This window comes from Falco peregrinus, chromosome 1 (genome assembly GCF_023634155.1).
Source record: "Falco peregrinus isolate bFalPer1 chromosome 1, bFalPer1.pri, whole genome shotgun sequence".
Taxonomy (NCBI): Eukaryota; Metazoa; Chordata; class Aves; order Falconiformes; family Falconidae; genus Falco; species Falco peregrinus.
The window spans coordinates 116,115,123-116,132,958 of NC_073721.1; the positions used below are offsets into that span (position 1 = coordinate 116,115,123).

Here is a 17,836-nt window from a genome sequence, read left to right on the forward strand (position 1 = left end):
AAAAATATCCAAGATGATGTGAAGAAATTACTGCTTTTCTTCTACATCACCCAGTGTTATTAGAATTCATGTGAGATGGTGCTCGCTATTGGGTAGGCACTTTCTATGGAAAAATAATTCCCATCCTGGAGAACACACAAGTCTAAGCCTAGACAGACCTGAAGATGTCCTGTGGAATTAACAGGCCAAGGAGGTGCATGCTCGAGGCTTCCCGGGAAAGCCCAGCTGCCTGGTGAGCCCATGGCTCCCGCAGCCGGGGGTGCCGGTGGCCCTGAGGAGGTGTACAGCCAGGAGTGTGCCCAGCCCTCCCACAGCAGCTTCCACCCTCTCATCCCGTCTGGACTTGGCCGCTGTGGGAGCGTTAGGCTCTGGGCTGCCAGAGAGCAGTTTCTTCATGTTGGGTTTGTGTGGTCTGTTTCAAAGTGAAGTTGTTCATTTAAGTAATTTCATTATTAAAATTGCAGACCACCTCTATAAGTCTGGGGGGAATATGCATGGAAGTATAAAGAAGATGTCTTAATATTTAAAGACAATCCTAAAAATACGTTTAAAAGAACAACTTTATTTTCTCATGGACAAGGACAAGGATCAACCTCTTAGAACAAAAAATGTGGAAAAAAAAAAAGACTGTACCAGGGTAGCTGGGAATAGGAAGTCAATAAGCTCTTAGAAATTATAAAGATAGGTAGTTTGGGTGTTTCAAAAGATGTGACTGTAAACTGTAATTTTTTTTCTCTTTAGAGAAGTCACTTGTGTTAACAAAGATGTCTAATCTCCACGTCATGTTTTTAAAGATACTGATTGTGTTTTCTCCCATGTGAGAAACATTCTCCCAATGTGTACATTTTCTGTCCAGTGAAATCGAGGAAAGTGTGGGTGTTCAGCAGCTTTGAAAAACGAGCCTTTGCCTCTGCATGGGAATGCACTGTCACCAGAAGTGATTTATTAATAATTATTGATCTAATAAGTGTGTTGGGTTTTTTTTAAATTCAAATTTAACTACTTTGCTATTTTTCTATCTATAGAAGAAGACCACTAGATTAAGGTTTAGGGTTGCTGCTTACAGGTGACCTGATGATTTCAGATGTCAAGGTGCCAGTGGTCACTAGGTTACAGCTACTGTAGGGGTTGTGGTTTTGGTATAGGTCATCCTGAAGTGAGTGACCGATGCTAAATGGATCTGGGTGGGACTTCCTGGCTGGCGCCAGCCAAATATGCAGCTGAGTTTAGATCAGGGTTTGGCAGGGGTCCGGGTCTAGAAACTTTCAAAACTTACAAAAGCACTTGTATTAGCGTTTTGTTTTCAGATGCACTCAGAAAGTGAGAAAAGGGAAGGCATTAGATGAAGATTGGGAGGGAGGCCTTGTTTATGTGACAGTGGTTTTGTGTAGAATAAATGTTGTGCAGATCTTCTGTGGAATGAGTATTAGATGGGCCAAGTCTTGTGCAAGCAACAGGAAAAAAATGCTTTGTTTTGGAGACCTTTTGACTTTGGGCTTTCTTACTTTTATTATGTTTACACATTTTAGCCTGGTGTAGCTGGTTCTGCATAGCTGTGGAAAGCATTACAAAAGCCTCACAGGCATGTATGGAAGTACTAAATACTGAGAAGTTCCTCTGAAAAGGTAACTTGTATTCTGTCGAAATTCATGATACCTTTTGCTAAACTGCTTCTTGGACTGACTTTGTGTATTTCTGTGAGAACAGCCACTGATGGGAAATAATAGCGTGGGTGTTTACAAGCAGGAAAAATGAGTCGTTCTAATTCAGATGTTGAGTGATGTGGCCACATTTCTGACAACCTCTGTACCTGGCAGGGAACGTCTGTGAGAACAGAGGTAAATTGTCAGGCTTGACTTTATGATTATTTTCCTTCAGCTGTAAGTTCAGAGGAGCAACTGAAGCTTCTTTTCTACAAATGGAAACTCAAAGGAACACAAAGCATAAGACAAGTGCACAGGCAAGCGACGCGTATTAGCCAGTTTGCCACTGGCGGGCTGTGAGGGGTGGCAGTGCACTTGTGCTGAACGAATGGCAACTGTGGAGCTGGAACAGAGAAACTGTTCTTGTTGGGAAGCGCAGGGCACGACTGCAGCGTGTGTGCCTGCATGCTCTAGGGGACTGACGCGTGCTGCTTTTTGGATGGGCACCCCGCAGAACATCATTCCCCTCTGCTTCTGTGGCATGCAGACAGCGGAACAGCCTCGTGGTATCTTCCCACAGAACTCCTCAGCACCTTCCCCCCTTTCTTTATAACTTTCCGTAGCTGGCTGTGTATCGGCTGAGCAGTTTTACCTCCACAGAAACTTTGTGCCAAGAGGGGAGAGGTGAACCCGAGAAGGAAGGCCTGACGCGTGGTTTGGGTCTGTTGGTTGCTTGATGCATGTGAGTTGGCACAAGGAATTTTGTCAGTGTATGTTACTTTCAGCACTGATCTTCATGTGACTTTTTTTTTTTTTTGGCTTGACAAACATAACTTAGTGGATTAACAGCTGTTATTACTTTGTGCTGTCACCATGCCATAAATCAGAGGCCCTATAAAGTTTCTGGGAAAAACATTTGAAAGCTTGGCTCAGCAGTGGGCTAAGTGAGCTGAGCAGGAATGAGGGACGGCCACCCTGCGCTCTGCCTGCCCGGCTGGCAGGGCCCCCTTTCTCCGTGCGCCCAGGGGAGGCACAGCCTGATTGCAGCTTAGGGCTCTGTTTGACTTCGGTTTGTTCCTTCATATTTATTTTTATTTTAACGTGGTGGGACTCCAGGCTTGATTTTTGAGGTGGCAAGGAGGAAGAGCAATTGGTTTGAAGATGGAAGGACAGTTGGGGAGGGGTGGGGGAGGGAATAAAAATTAGCCCAAACCCTCAGGAGGAGCAGCCGCGACGCTGCGTTCAGCCTGCTGCTGGGTGCCGCCGCCGGCGTTCGCCGTTAGACGCCACCGGCCCGCTACGCGAGGGCGGGCGGCACCGGGGGGTCCCGCGGCGCCCGGCGGGCGGTACCACAGGGGCGGGCCGGCCCGCAGCTCCCCCCCCCCCGGGCCGGCCCGCGGCCTTTGCCCGCCGCCGGGCAGCACCTGGCCCCGCCGCGCTCCGCTCCGCCCCGCCGCGCCCGCTGGCAGCGCCCGGCGCTTATCGCGCACGGGGCGGCGGCGGGCCCTTCCCCCGCCCTTCTCCGCGGCGCAGCAGGCAGGCGAGTGCGGGGCGCTGGCGGGAGCGGGGGGCGCCCTGCCGGGAGGGAGCGGGGGTCCCGGTTCGCCCCGGGGGACGGGCCGCGGCGGGGGCGGCTCTGGGCCGGGGCAGCCTGCGGGCCGAGCGCGGCCGGGGCAGCGCCGCCGCTGTGGGGCTGCCCGCCGGAGCGGGCACCTGCGGCCGGGGGCGGCGGGGCTGGGGTCGCCGGCGGGAAGCGCTGCCCGGCCCCTGTGTGCCGCCCCGGGCGGGGGCTGCTGGCCCTGTCCCTGCGCGGGGATGTTGATCTGTTAATCTGCGGCCGGCTGTTCAGCGGGCGGTCGCGGTGATCTTTACTCCTGCTGGTAAGGTTTTTCTAACTTGACTTGTTCTAACTCCCTGCAATAGATTGTAAAGTGGCGCAATGAAGTCGTCAGTCTAGGGGTTTTGCACTATATAAGGCTAATACCGACCGTCATGTTTTGAGTAGTTTACAGGGCCATGGGTAAGTGTGCTGTGTGTTAAAATGGTCGTGTAAAAGCTTAAAGTTTCAGCTCGGTTCAGCAATCAAACCGTGAATTTTCCCCTTTGCCTTCATTTCTGTTCTGTAATTCCCCTGCTCCTTTATCTCCGGTGCCCAGAGCAGAGGGCTGGTGTGCTGTTGGCAGACTCAGTCATGCAGCTGCTGTCAAACTTGAGAGTTTAATATCACTGACCTGGCTGATGGACAGTGCACCCTCAGCAGGTTTGGGATGACACAAAACGGGGAGGAGCGGCTGATGCACCAGAGGCTGCGCTGCCCTTCAGCGAGACCTGGGCAGGCTGGAGGGTTGGTGGAGAGGAACCCCATGAAGTTCAGCAAAGGCCGGTGTAGGGTCCTGCACCGGGGGAGGAACAGCCCCACGCACCAGGACAGGCGCAGGGCTGACCTGCTGGAGGGCAGCTCTGTGGAGAAGGACATGGGGGTGCTGGTGGGCAGCAAGTTGCCCATGAGCCAGCAGCATGCCCTGGTGGCCAAGGAGGCCAACGGGATCCTGGGGTGCGCGTTAGGAGGAGCGTGGCTGACAGGTTGTCTGCTCTGGTGCGGCCGCAGCTGGAGCGCTGTGTCCAGTCCTGGGCTCCCCTGTTCAAGAGAGACGGGGGACTCCTGGAGAGGGTCCAGTGAAGGGCTACGAAGGTGATGAGGGGACCGGAGCATCTCCTTTATGAGGAAAGGCTGAGGGAGCTGGGCCTGTTCAGCCTGGAGAAGACTGAGAGGGGATCTTAGCAATGTCTACAAATATCCTAAGGGTGAGTGTCAGGAGGATGGGACTGGGTTCTTTCCAGTGGTGACCAGTGACATGACAAGGGGCAATGAGCACAAACTGAAACACAAGAAGTTCCTTCTGAATACGAGGAAAAACTTTTTTTTGAGGGCGACAGAGCACTGGAACAGGCTGTCCTGAACAGGTTGTGGAGTCTCCTTCTCTGGAGCCACTCAAAACCTACCGGGATGCCATTCTGTGCAACCTGTTCTAGGTGAAGCTGCTTTATCAGGGGATTGGACTAGATGGTTTCCAGAGGTTCCTTCCAGCCCCGACCATCCTGTGATTCTGGGACATGAAGGATTTTGCTGTTCTTTTTAAAACAACTGTCTACAAATGACACTTGTTTGTTTCTGTATACTCTGAAACAACTTAGAAGCAATGTAATACGGCATTCTCATCAATTAGGCTGCTGTTAGTTAAGGTACATTTTGTGTGTGCTTATAAGCATGCTTACTTCAAAATCTGTACGGTCAGAGAAGGTAATTATTCCTTAGTTAGCATTACAAAAATGAGGTCTTGTTCTCCTGGTCCGGCTGTGCTGTGTGGTGTTAACCAGCAGGCCACTGTGCCTGTTCTGTGTGTTTAATAAAACCCAAAGCAAAATCCTGTGCTCGCAAGCTTCCGGAAACAGGACGTCCCTCCTCAAACTGTCCTGTGCACGGAAGTTGCAAAACTTACCCTTCACAACGAATGTCTGTCTGACTTGGAGAAAGCAGGACACATCTCCATCAGGTAACTTCTGTTTCTGGGGATAGAATAACTTCCTTCCCTTGCTTGAGCAGTCTGTGCATGTCTTTAAATAACTCCCTGCACTAGAGAGTTAATAAACAGCCTTCTAAAGTGAAACTAACTGGTTCTAGAGTTGGTGGTTTTGTTTTGCATGGGGAGGAGGATGGGAAGAGTATGTCTGAACCTTTGAAACTTTCTGCAAAACAAAATGATTACAATTGTTTTTACAGTGGACACCTCTGAGATTTTCCCTCTGTAACTCCTGTCTCTAAGTACCATAAATGAGTTCTACCCTTTCTGAGTGCAAAAGCTGGAGTTCTTGCCTGATGACTCAAGGAATTAAACAAAGGGAGCAGATATAGAACACAGGAAGGTCTTGTCCTAAATTGCCTTTCAGGTTGTAATGCTTACTCATTCTTTATTGGCAATGTGGCAATAAGGAACTGAATTAAAATAAGTTTATACTTGTTTTATCGTTGAAAAGCTAAAAACTGATATTCAGCATGTGCAAACAATGGATTTAGAACAGGGAAAGTTCTTGTTCACTGTAGCAGGAGGGAAACTTCGGTTAACCTTGACTGCTTCTAGATAATGCAATTCTGTGTACAGTGCTACAATTGTCAAGATATATCATGCTTTAGGGTTCTGGCTGTCACTAGTTGGGTGACAGGGTCAGCTGTAGTGAGGATAAGCATGGGTTTCTGACCTTCGTTTCCAGCTGCTTTGCTGATGTAAAAGCTAAGAGGCGACTATGGACAGAGAACCAAGTATTGTGGTTATGCTCAAAGATCCCAGATCTAGGAATATGTAGACTCTTGTTTCATTGAACCTTGTTTTCCTGTCAGGCTTAGGGCTCACTACTTCCACAAGAACAGACTAACACATGTGCTTTTGCTCAAAGCACCGTACAACTCGGCATGCTTACCCCAGCGGCTTGCATCCCTGAGAGGCACTAAGAAAACAGGTATGTCTGATGGGTGCATGTGCTGGTACATCCTAACATTAAAATACAAACGTTAGGATGTATTTGGCTGACTAGTATTACAGTCAGCAGAATGGCACCCGGTTTGTTCACACAGCTATCTTGTTCAGTATTTCAGTGATCTACAACACCTAGCAAATGTTTGTCCCTTTTTGCAGTCCTAATCTCTTCAGGACTGCAGTATTACAGCTGGAGTTGCAGTGTACGCATTGCATGGGGTCAGATACAGTTTCCTGCCACAATAACCAGAAGATGTTTTTATGCTTTGTTAGAATTCATTTGCTTGTATGAAATTTCAATTTCCTGGCAGAGGCCGTGATTGACTTTTTTTTTTTTTTTTTTCTTAAATTGATTACAGTCCATTTCCAAATTAGTGGTTTAGCTGCAACAAAGGTTTAGTATTATAATTCTTGCCTTGAGGACTCATCCAGGCATATAAATTCTACCTTCCATAATTGTTACTGGTGCCTTTCTTTATCTTGCAGCTTCCCACTTACTGGGATATGTCAGCAATTGGAGTAGTGTCTTGTTCCTGTCTCCATCCTGGTGCGTGGCTGCTGAAACCAAGAATGCAGAAGATGGGCTCCTTAGGCTTACATACAGCAGCCAGGTGTGCTGCCAAGGATTATTATGAAGTACTTGTGCTGGGTGGAGGCACTGGTGGAATCACCATGAGTGCTCGGATGAAGAGGAAAGTGGGGGCAGGAAATGTGGCTGTTGTTGAGCCAAGTCAGGTAAGTCTTCCTTTGCTATAAAGCATTGAAAAGCATAAGTGTTTTACACAGGTGACCAGATTGGTCTGATTCTCATCCCTCTCCAACCCTACATATTTTTAACTGTGGAGAGGAAGCCAACTAGCCATCTTTTAGAAGGCTTTGCGTGAAATTTGTTGCTCCACAGTAGAGATGCGTGCACCCCTCCAGCTTTGTCACGCAAAACTCTTTTGTTAAGAATAACGTAATGTTAAGAACACATCACTTCCTATTTGGTGTGATGTGCCTTCATCTTTAAGTTGCTTAGTTCTTAAATGTCCATTTGAACACCTGTTTCAGACTCATTACTATCAGCCATTGTGGACCCTGGTTGGTGGTGGTGCCAAGCAGCTGGCAACCTCTGCACGTCCAACAGGCAGCGTGATGCCTAAAGGTGTTGAGTGGATCAAATCTCGAGTTACAGCATTGGATCCGGATAAGAACTGTGTCTGGCTGGAGAATGATATCAAGGTAATAATGTAAAAAGTTATTCTTGGTTTCTTATCCCATATCATGAGTTGTCTGTCCACCTCCTACAGATCCTCTTGGAACTGCCTATCGAGCAAGACCTTCCTCCAACATCTAGGAGGCCAGGAAATTCCACCTAGTCTTATGAGAAGTACTTATCCTAAAATCTGTTTTTACTAAAAATTGTTATAGATAACTAGGTTAGAATAACATCAGCTTAAAATATCATTACAATCTTTTCCCTGTTTATAATGAACTGAACACAAAAGACAGAATACTTTGTTCCAGATGCTTAGTTTTGTGTCTAACAAAGGCTGTGTGTGTAACTCCTAATGCAGTTGGTAACTATAAATTATTCTTAGAGCTTAACACTTGCATTAATAATGCTCCCTCTATCTCCTTCCCTTGTGACTCTTGCTGTCAGGTAACTTCAGTTTGCTTTGAGGTAATGTTTTGGGTATTGTCTAAAATGCCTTTTTTTCCCCCCTTACACAACAGGTATCTTACAAGTATCTGATAATTGCCCTTGGGATTAGTCTGCATTATGAAAAGGTATTTGTTTTACAGTAATCATGTTTTTACTAGTTTTAATGGCATCACATACCCTTATGATTGACTAAAGTAAATGGCTTTTCAGTACACTTCTTTTTTTTTTTTTTTTTTTTTTTACTGCAAGATATTGAACGCTAATACAAATTAAAGAGCCAGAAGACAGCCTAATGACTTTACTGCTTCCACAGATCTCTATGTAATAACCCAAATTACCCTTGGGAAGGTCTTTTAAGACTGCTTTGTTGCACCTCCATGGCAGTATGAGCAGGTAGGGCAGCAAGTCAAATCTAGAACTTGGAGGCAGCCTGTAATAATGAGATAATAAGGTATGCTGACTGTAGACCGAAGCCTCTCTAATGTAAACAAAAGCGAGGAACATACAGCAGTCAGTAAAATCTGTCCTGCAGAATTAATTTGACCCACCCTCAGCTTTCTTAAAGGATGCTCTTCAGAAGGAACCAGCTGAGTTACCACGTTTGTGTTTAAATAGGCCCTGGGGCCCTTCCCGTCTGTTAGGTTCGCTGTACACTTCATACAGTGGCACTCAGAGGAAAACGTAATACCACTGTGCGGCACAAGAACGACAAAGCAATATATAGCAGGAGGAAAACACAAAGGCAAGATGTTTGAGTGATTTGACTCCCATGGTTTTAACCTGACCTGAATATGATGTAGTACCAGAAAATATATTTGAGTATCTCTTTGAAAAGCTCCCAAGGTATACATAAAGCAAGAGCTAGTCTTAGTTAACTATAGTCACACCAGATAAATTCTGGTGATTTGGCCAGTGGAATGAGGAGTTGCATTGTGTCCACTGACCCTCTCAGTCTTCATATAGAACTCTTCAGTACAACCTGATAAAACTAAATCCAGCGTTTAGTAGAAGGCATGTGATACAGTTAATCACTATTACTCTGCAGTGAATAAAATTCATCGTAACAGATTTGTATGGCTCTGAAATGAAAGTGACCAGTTTAAAAAGAGGGATGGTTACTCGTATTTTTCTTCACCGACAGAATACTTCCTGGTGTAGACTGTAATGTTCCAACCACATTTTAGTGCATGTAACATGACCCCGTTTTCTCACAGAATTTCCGCAAGCCATTAGTTTGAAATGGGTTTTACTGCCTTTCTCACAAGCAGATGGTCAGGCATAGTAGGAGTAGTATGGAAATCATTATTGGAGACAGCTGAGTTTAAACAAAACAACTGTAGGAAATACAGGTATCTGCAACTGACTATTGAAAAGTTTAACTCGCCTTATACAGTTTCGTAATGCCTTTTTTTTTCCTTTTAACATGATTTTTACTTACAATGATGTGGCAGTGACTTTATATATTCTTATTCGGAGTTTCATGCACTAGTCTACAAAAACTTGGCTCTGGGTCTGTACTGAACACTTATGCTACAGATGTTGCAGACTAGAGTAATTTCAATAAATGTACATCTACTAAATTCTAATGGAAATACCTGTTCGATTGGTAGGCATATTTTCAAAAATGCCAATTAGAAAGTGAGTATGGGCTTTCTTTTTGCTAGAGGCTTCCTAAATAGCTGTTTGTGGAGTCTGCATTTAATATTTGGCGTTGATGACAAAATTTTTGCCATCTGTACTTTAAACCTTAATTTTGTTTTCTTAGATCAAAGGCTTGCCTGAGGGTTTTCATCACCCTAAAATAGGTTCCAATTATTCAGTTCATACGGTAGAGAAAACATGGAAAGCTTTACAAGATTTCAAGGAAGGAAATGCTATCTTCACTTTCCCAAATACTCCAGTGAAGTGTGCAGGGGCTCCTCAGAAGATCATGTATTTATCAGAGGCCTACTGGAGAAAAGTAAGTATTTTACTCTCTCTGCCACTTGTTTCCCAGTTGGAAGGAAGGCTTAGCCTAAGGGGTTCATATTATCTTTACAACACATGAAAACCACACAAGGGGAATGTGACTCAGAATTATTGAAGGGACTGCATTGCTTTTTTTTATTATTGATGTATACCAAGTGAAGTTAACTGAATCATACATGAATAGCCTATATTTAATACTGGAGAAACTTGCAGAATTTGGAATCCGTAAGGAAAGAACTGCTTACTGTGCTTCTGGTGAGCTACAGATACAACTGTTCTCAGCCTAATTTATAACTTCAGGTGGTGGACTAAAATAACACAGGCTGGAATTAAATAGTTCTTGTTACTTTACGTACTGAATACCTGTTGCCATTTGTCCTTCTGCTGGTCTGAAAAGCGGCTGTGCTTGCTTGTTGTGGCACGCTGTCTCAGCATTAGGAGTCTTAGCAGGGCTGTTAAAGTAAGCTTAGTAGAAACAAAAGACAACTTCAAGTGGAAGTGTCAGGGTTCATATGTGTTTAAGTTTCATGAGCGATCTACTGGGCAAGCACCTGAATAATGCACAGAAGTGAAGGTTTCAGAAAGCTGTATAATGCTAAGCTGCTACAAGTGTCTAACCTGCACGCAGCAGTTCATCAGTGAATTGCAGCCACCCCTTCTCACTAGCAGTTTGTGTGGGGTGTCCTCAGGGCCTTGCTCAGAAAGGGCAAAGATGATCCTGTCTAGCTTCTAACAGGGTGTGGAACAGCTGCATCTGAGATGCATTAATTCTAATGTTAATACCTCATTAATAATTGAACTGCATTAATAGCTCTATCAGCTCTTCAGTAGTGCAGCGTAGTTCTTTTGTCTGCTAGCTTGTTGCCATTTCTTAATAGAAAAGGCTAATTTGATCTCTTTGTGCAGACAGGAATACGTTCCAAAGCAAACATAATGTTCAACACTTCACTTGGTGTCATTTTTGGTGTTAAGAAGTATGCTGATGCATTGCTTGAAATAATAAAGGAGAGGAATATTGCTGTTAACTATAAGCACAACCTTATAGAAGTTCGAGCAGACAAGCAGGAAGCTGTGTTTGAAAACCTGGACAAGCCCGGAGTGACTGAAGTTCATCAGGTCAGGAGCTTTTGGGCCTCTAGTTTGGTCCTATTTCTTTTCTTTGTATACTGTAACATAACTGCCACGCTGTAACAACATCTGCTTCATTGTATGCCATGCTATAATAATTCTGCTGTTTCCTCCTGAGAGTACCCTCTCTAATTTTAGCAGAAGATTAAAAAGCTTGAAACAAAGGTGGAGGGAAGAAAAAAAAATACTTAATAAACCATGCTTGGAGTCCTGTATGCCTTATCAGTATAACTTGGGAATGTCTCGGGTGTATATGGAAGAAGGCAAATTGGTGTTATGCCAGTCTAAATGGACTTGCCTGAATAAGGTTCATGTTAATAAAAGGATGCCCTTCAAATCTGAGAGCAGATTTTCATTCTATATACTTGTGTTGTTAAAAAAAAACCCAGACTAGAAAATCCCTCTCCCCACTGCGCTTATTGCCTTCTATCAACACAGGTAGGATCTGGTCCTGTAAACTAGCTATTGAGTGCCTTTTTCTCCTGTCTAGTATGAAATGCTTCATGTCACGCCCCCAATGGGGCCACCTGATGTACTCCTCAACAGTCCTGTCGCAGATGCAGTTGGCTGGGTGGACGTAGATAAGGAAACTCTACAACATAAGAAGTATCCTAATGTATTTGGTATTGGAGACTGCACCAACCTTCCAACATCAAAAACTGCTGCAGCTGTAGGTAAGGTTGTGCACGCGTGTGTGTGTCTAATGAAAAGTGTGGGAGTGACAGTAAGCTTTTTGTTTAGTTTGTTACTCCTGAGGTCTTGACTTCAATTATTTGCAGCTTTCAAAAAGACCCAAGTTTCCTGGGCCAACTAATTAGCTACAGACTGTGCTGGTGCCACTAACCCACAGTCCTCTTGTTCCAAATGCCTCACAGATGAACTAATTCTATTTTCTGTGTTCACAGAATGGCATGAAATGAGTATACTGCCCTTGCATTCTGTCATCATTCAGTAACAAAACTTTCTGCTCTATCTTAGCAGCTCATGCATATGTGTCAGCTGATAAGTCACTATTGGAAGTCACATGTTCTGTACTTGTAGCCATAGAGTCCAATATAAAAGCACTTCAGACATATTGTCTCACAACTGAAAAAAAAAAAAAAAGGCAAATAAGGGCATGGAAAAAAAGAAAGGCTATATGGTATCTGATTGGTGTAACGTGAAGAATGTTAAGTCAACTATTCCAGGAAGTGGGTCTCGAATACTTCCCTTACAGCACTGAAAATGAAACAAAACTTCAGTGCCAGAAGCATAGCGGTTGGGAAGACTGAGCAAGTGTAATAAAACATACAGCTCCAGTTTCATTCAGCTTTAGCATGTTACAACAGCAAGGCCAAAGCATTATTCCAAAATTTTTTTTTTTTAAAAAATTGGGACTGTAAACTTTCCAAACTGATTTGACATTGAAGTTCAATTACAGCTGAATCATCCAACCAAATCCCTGGGTAGTAGTGTTTGCCTTAGTAACTACAATAATTGTTACCTGAAACAAAGCCTTAATTCTTTTTTTTTCCTTTCTTATATAGCTGCCCAGTCTGGAGTGCTTGATAAAACTATTTCCCTGGTTATGAAGAACCAGTTGCCAACTAAAAAGGTACCTACAGATCTTGTTTTATCATGAATGTTTTCTCCATTCACGCAGGAAGTCTTGCCAGCAGCTAAACCATGTGAACCAGAAGGCAGGAAGGGCTTTGCAGCAGCAGCTGGGGTACTAAATGGCTAAATGCTGTATGTCATAATAGTAATTGAGTTGTACAATTCATATTTTTGATACTGCTATTAAAAAATAGTACCTATTTAATTCCTTAACTTCTGAGTTGATACAAGTTGAAAGGCTTAGTCCAAGTTCTTAATCAGGGTGGGTGACTTATTTAGAATAAAACTGTTGACTAGTATAATCCCTGCTCCAGGAAAACTCTTCCAAACCTAACACATCTGCACAATGTTGAATTTTAAGGAGTTAAACTGAGGTTTTGTACTATAAAAAAAAATGTTAAGCCTGTAACTATGTTCAAATTTCTTCTCGAGACTTGGCTTTCATTTTCTGAATTAATATTCCTTGGGGCACTAACCTGAGTGTCATCATCCATACTCCTGCGATCCTCTGGAAATTCTGGCAACTTAGTTCAGGGTTCTTTTTAAATACTGACTGTTAAAAGCCAGCACCACCTCTCATCCTGATCTTACTGGTCACCTATTCTGCTGGTTACAGTAATAACCAGCAATTAATGACACAAAGCCCTATTGTTCTAGATTAGTTCTAATTTAAGCAATATTGTTAAGCAAATCTGCGTTGGAAAGAAAATGGCTTGGTATTATGGTTATTAAACCGTAATTGGCTTAGCAGCCTTCCACACTCAATGGTATTAATGCTATAACTGCAGAAACGTCTTCGTAACTCATTTCGAAATACGTTAAACACATGGCTTGTAATACTTTGGCACTTACTCTGCTTGAATTAATGGAAAGGGGATATTCTTCATTGCAGTATGATGGATATACTTCCTGCCCGCTAGTAACAGGCTACAACAAGGTGATTCTAGCAGAATTTGACTACAACGCTCAGCCCTTGGAGACCTTTCCCATTGACCAGAGTAAGGAGAGAGTAACCATGTACCACATGAAAGCCGATATGATGCCTTTTCTCTACTGGAATGCGCTGCTTAAGTAAGTATTTCAGTTCTGAGGAGGCAGAGCTGCTGTGATCTCTCAGGAAGAAGCCAGGTTACAGATAACTGTTCTGGCTTAGTTCCTTGCTAGAATAGAAGCAAACAGAAGTGCATTCTTAGTCTTGACTAAGACCTTTACTTTTTGGGCACTTTGTTCTGCTTGAACCCGTTACTAGCCGAGTTGAATTGCACAGAAGGGAATCCCTTACCCAACTGACAACCGCACTGAAACAAAGATTCTCCAAAACAGACCCCTCTTAGCAAGTATGGCATCTTCCAGCAGGAAAACAAAAACACCACCACCTCGCCACCCCCCCAAACCCTACTTTAATAGTATAGCCATAAAACTTGACAAAACAACTTTCTCCATGTCTAGGGGATACTGGGGAGGACCAGCTCCTGTCAGGAAGCTGATGCATCTGGGCTTAAAGTAACTGCTGTTTTTGTGTGGAACAAACCCTTTTGAAGAACAATGACTGATCTTACAATGGATCTATAGGTATCTTCCCTCTTGGACCACCTCGTCCACTGATTTTTTTTTTTTTTTAATCAAGCTTTTGTCCTATATTCACTTTTCCCCCTTGTAAGGATGAATCCTTCATGTGCTCTTCTACTGCTTTTCTATGTAAGCCAACAGCTTTGACTACTCCTGTGCATGCACAGGACTTGCCTTAAGCTACGGAACACTACTGAAATCTACAGAAATCAGTGATTTTAAAGCTGTATATTTATAAAATAAAATTTTCTCCCTCACTTTAAACTGGATTGTCTGCATCTGAAATCTGTGTGTGCACGGGATTTAACAGAATAATTAAATCCTGTTATCATCAAGAAGCATAGTTGCTGCCTGACTCGAGGGATTACAGAAATTCATACAAGTTACTGAAAACTCAAAGCAGTGTTATGTGTATAGATACATACACACTCTCTCCTACCTATAAGAGTTGTGCCATTTAACATCAGTTCCACTATAATGTTTTACTCTCACAGGTTAAAAGCACAGTGAAAAGAATTCCCAGGAGACTGGGAGAAAACAGATCATCTGAGGCCATATACTAGCCTGAAACACAAATGAAGTTAACAGACAAGGGGGAAGTGCTTTTTAATTATGACCATATATAAGTCAAGTTTCAAGGGAAGACTGAAGAATTTAAGAGTTGAGAGTCTTCACAGAAGCTGGAACTTTAGTGGCAGTCAGGTAGACAGCGCAGAGCAAACAGGAATCATCTTCACTCACAAGAATCGGCAGCAACAGCTTACTTCTAAACAGGAAGATACACAGGAACATATTTGAAGTTACAGCTTCATGCTTTTTCAACATAGCCTTTTTTAAAAGGGTTATCTTTGTGTTGTAGTTATAAGCATGAATACGTACCTGCATGTTAAGTAATTCTTCAATCTTATTCTGGATCTGTCCATACACATCATTAAACAGCTCCTCCTTTGATTTTGTTCCATTCAAGTGCACTTAAAAGAAATTAAAGTAAGAGAGTTGTAATTCAATGTTTCTGTAATACTGCCAGACCCTAATTTAAAGAGCATGCACTTGACAGGTATCAGAGAAACATACGGCATCCCCTTGCTCCAGCTCCTCTCATGCATCTAACCAGCACAACTATCCCAGGTTTGAAAACCACTCCCACAAAGCGATCTTTCAAAAGTGCTTTTGTCATTAAAGACTTACCCACATCAACTCCAAGATCTTCCATTATCTTCCTGTGCTTTACATACATTGGCCAAACATGGCCATCAAACAATCCAGGTGGATCTGGTACAGTGTAATTCCTTGAGCTGTAAGTTAAGGCATTGTTATTCAAGAATAGTCTATTTACAGTTCAGGGAAATGACAGCTCATTCAGTTTTTCTACGCAGCAGCCTAAGCCTGTTGCCTGCAGTGTAGTTTCTGAGCTTATCAGAAGTCAGTAGTCAGCATAAACTGCAAACATGAAGATACCCCATGAAAGTTGGAATTTGACATGCAGGTCCTAAGTGTTCAAGATACAAAAAGGATTCCCAAGACAGACTGATCTTAACATTGATGAACCACCTCTTTCTTAAAGCGTCAGCAAAGCTTTTTTAGTAAAATAGCTGTCTGCTTATTCCTCTGAAATGTAACTTCAAGTTTTAACACATTTCATTTGCATTAAGAAGAGTTAATGTGTACAACAATACGGCCAAATAGAAAACCCCATGATAGTTAAGAGACCTGGCAGCAGTATCACTGGAAAACTGGAAAGGGAGAAAGCATATTGAAAAATCTGTGCAGAAACTGAGCATTACTCTCACAATCACAACAGCTTGGTAGGAAGCTTTTGGGTTTGGGTGAGGGAAGCTACAGGCTTGTAACAGAGCAGCTGCATTAGTGTTTATCCTTTCTTATCTAAAAGCTTTAGAAAAACGAGTCTTGAACGGAGCAGGTTGTTACTGGCCTAGCAAGGGAACTCAAAGACCTACCTCCTTCTCCTTTTACACTCTTCATAGGGAATGGAAAGAAAGTACCGATGGTGGAATACATCAATCAGCGGCCTGAAAGAGATACACGTTTGGTTACAGCTAGACTGATTAGTAGCAAGAAACAGAAAGGTGGAATTACACCCGTTTCCTGTACCTAGGGCTATCTTTGGACCTGTGACACCTGAACTCAGCCGTGATCAATACCAGCTACTAAGTCTTGGTTCAGAACTCTTAACTGTTAACTCTTTTTATTCTGTTGGATGCTTGCCCGTCATGTAAAAATCAAAATGTAGGAAGGCACGTTTGATTACCTGTAGGTGTAAAGCAGGAAGCCTTCAACTATAAGAATGTGGACTGTTTCATCTCCTCCGTCCTTATCTTGCAAGATCTGGGCATCCAGTGTGTTGTTGATCCCATGAGAACGTTCAAACTTGACTGGGTTTTTTATCCAAGCATTTATGGTACTCATCATAGCTTCCATATCTAATGCACTAATCACTAAGACAAAACAGACAACCATCGTTAAGCAGCAGTTAAGTATCATCTAGCGGTAGTCAGTAGAAACAGTGCACGTCAAGGATCAAAATACTCTAAAGTTTTTGAGTTACACTTTGATAACTGTAGCAAAGCCTTACCATCGTACTGTTTGAACCCATCTTCAACTTCTATTTCATCTTGGGGCTGAAACAGCGACAAGAAAAAAAAAAAAACCGGCTTGGTCAGGACAGCTACTGGGAAGCTCGATACCGATTTCAAAACAAGATTCAAGACCCGACCCCTGCAGCTAGGAAGGGGAATCTTAACCCTCCACCGGGTCGCTCTGCATGCCGATAAAAAGCAGCAGTAACGAGGCGCAGATAAAGCAGCCCGCTCCTCTATCTTCCCACCGACACGAGCTCGTCGCACAGCGCTCCAGGGAAACGGGGAGCCCTCGGGACAGGCTACATGGCGCAGGCTCAGCCCCCCGGCCGCACGGCCGGCCCCGGCCCGGCCCAGCATGGCGGGGGCGCCGGGGGGGTGGGGGCGCCCGGGGGCCGGAAGCACGCGGGGGCCCCCCCGGCCTGCAGGGGGCGGCCGGGCGGGCGCCTCACCTTGAAGAAGTCATCCTGGTGCACCACGCTGCAGTTGGGCAGGGCCTGCATCAGCTTGCGGGTGAGGGTGGTCTTGCCCCCGTTGGTGACCCTGCGGGGAGAGCGCCCGGCCGTCGGCAAGGGCGGCGGGGCCACGTGCGCGCGCCGGGCCGCCTCCCCCCGCCCCCACCCCCGCTTCGCGCCCGCGCCATTGCGGCAGCGGCACCGGGAGGGGATGCGGGCCCGGGCCGGGCCCAGTCCCCTGGCGGGCTGCCCCCCTCCCCCGGCCCGCCCCGCGGCTCTCACCCGCCGATGCCGATGATGATGTTCATGGCGCGCCCGGCAGCCGCCCGGCCCGACTCCTACCGCCTGTTCCTGAGGGGCGGGGGGGACCCCGGTGCCTCCGGTACCGGCCGCCTACGTGCCTGAGCCGGGACCCGGGGCAGGGGGGAAGAAAGGGGCTGGAAAAAGAGGAGAAGGTAGAAAGGGGAGAAGCCAAACGTCAACTGCTGGGCAACGCCATGGTGGGAGGAGGAGGGAGCAGCAGCAGAGCTGGTCCGCGCCGCACCAGAGCGCTCCGCAAAGGGAGGCTGGCACCCGCTGCATGGCGCTTCCCCTCACGCTCCTGCGCGCCCATTGGGCCGCCGCCGCCGCACCGCGGCCAATGGAGAGCGCGCAGCGCGGGCGCCTCGCGGCTATTGGGCAGGGCGCGCTCACTCAGGCC

General features: G+C 45.1%; 2 protein-coding genes across 4 annotated transcripts; one reads left to right on the forward strand and one right to left on the reverse strand.

The window, feature by feature from the left end:
* The first annotated feature begins 2,688 nt into the window (after window positions 1-2,688).
* On the forward strand, window positions 2,689-14,348 carry SQOR (sulfide quinone oxidoreductase). Of its 3 annotated transcripts, XM_027792556.2 has the most exons (11): window positions 4,212-5,197; window positions 6,040-6,158; window positions 6,662-6,910; window positions 7,229-7,399; window positions 7,895-7,948; window positions 9,589-9,783; window positions 10,698-10,907; window positions 11,410-11,593; window positions 12,446-12,513; window positions 13,408-13,586; window positions 13,965-14,348. In XM_027792556.2, exons 3-11 carry the CDS (start codon window positions 6,680-6,682, stop codon window positions 14,020-14,022), a joined length of 1,350 nt encoding a protein of 449 aa, XP_027648357.1. In that variant the 5' UTR covers window positions 4,212-5,197; window positions 6,040-6,158; window positions 6,662-6,679; the 3' UTR covers window positions 14,023-14,348. The 3 variants fall into 3 exon arrangements, with proteins under 3 accessions (XP_055666086.1, XP_027648357.1, XP_005241518.1); XM_055810111.1 differs by lacking the exons at window positions 4,212-5,197; window positions 6,040-6,158 and adding an exon at window positions 2,689-2,712; XM_005241461.4 differs by lacking the exon at window positions 6,040-6,158 and having other exon boundaries at window positions 4,215-5,197.
* A 312-nt stretch (window positions 14,349-14,660) lies between these two features.
* LOC101915524 (nicotinamide riboside kinase 2-like) lies at window positions 14,661-17,712 on the reverse strand. The gene is made up of 8 exons (XM_055810137.1): window positions 17,419-17,712; window positions 17,134-17,224; window positions 16,678-16,723; window positions 16,354-16,540; window positions 16,043-16,114; window positions 15,273-15,379; window positions 14,964-15,055; window positions 14,661-14,850 (listed from the first exon to the last, which is right to left on the reverse strand). The coding sequence occupies exons 1-8, from the start codon at window positions 17,442-17,444 to the stop codon at window positions 14,845-14,847; spliced, it is 627 nt and encodes a 208-aa protein (XP_055666112.1). The 5' UTR covers window positions 17,445-17,712; the 3' UTR covers window positions 14,661-14,844.
* Between the last annotated feature and the right edge of the window lie 124 nt (window positions 17,713-17,836).

Bases quoted from the DNA above. Each gene is read 5' to 3' on its own strand.
- LOC101915524 (XM_055810137.1), bottom strand. From the start codon at position 17,444: ATGAACATCATCATCGGCATCGGCGG. The intron at 16,541-16,677 runs GTAAGGCTTTGC...GTTTTGTCTTAG, and splicing joins TGGGTTCAAACAGTACGATG to TGATTAGTGCATTAGATATG. The intron at 15,380-16,042 runs GTAGGTCTTTGA...CTTAACTTACAG, and splicing joins GAGTGTAAAAGGAGAAGGAG to CTCAAGGAATTACACTGTAC.
- SQOR (XM_055810111.1), top strand. From the start codon at position 6,680: ATGTCAGCAATTGGAGTAGTGTCTTGTTCCTGTCTCCATCCTGGTGCG. The intron at 9,784-10,697 runs GTAAGTATTTTA...CTCTTTGTGCAG, and splicing joins CAGAGGCCTACTGGAGAAAA to ACAGGAATACGTTCCAAAGC. The intron at 11,594-12,445 runs GTAAGGTTGTGC...TTTCTTATATAG, and splicing joins AAAAACTGCTGCAGCTGTAG to CTGCCCAGTCTGGAGTGCTT.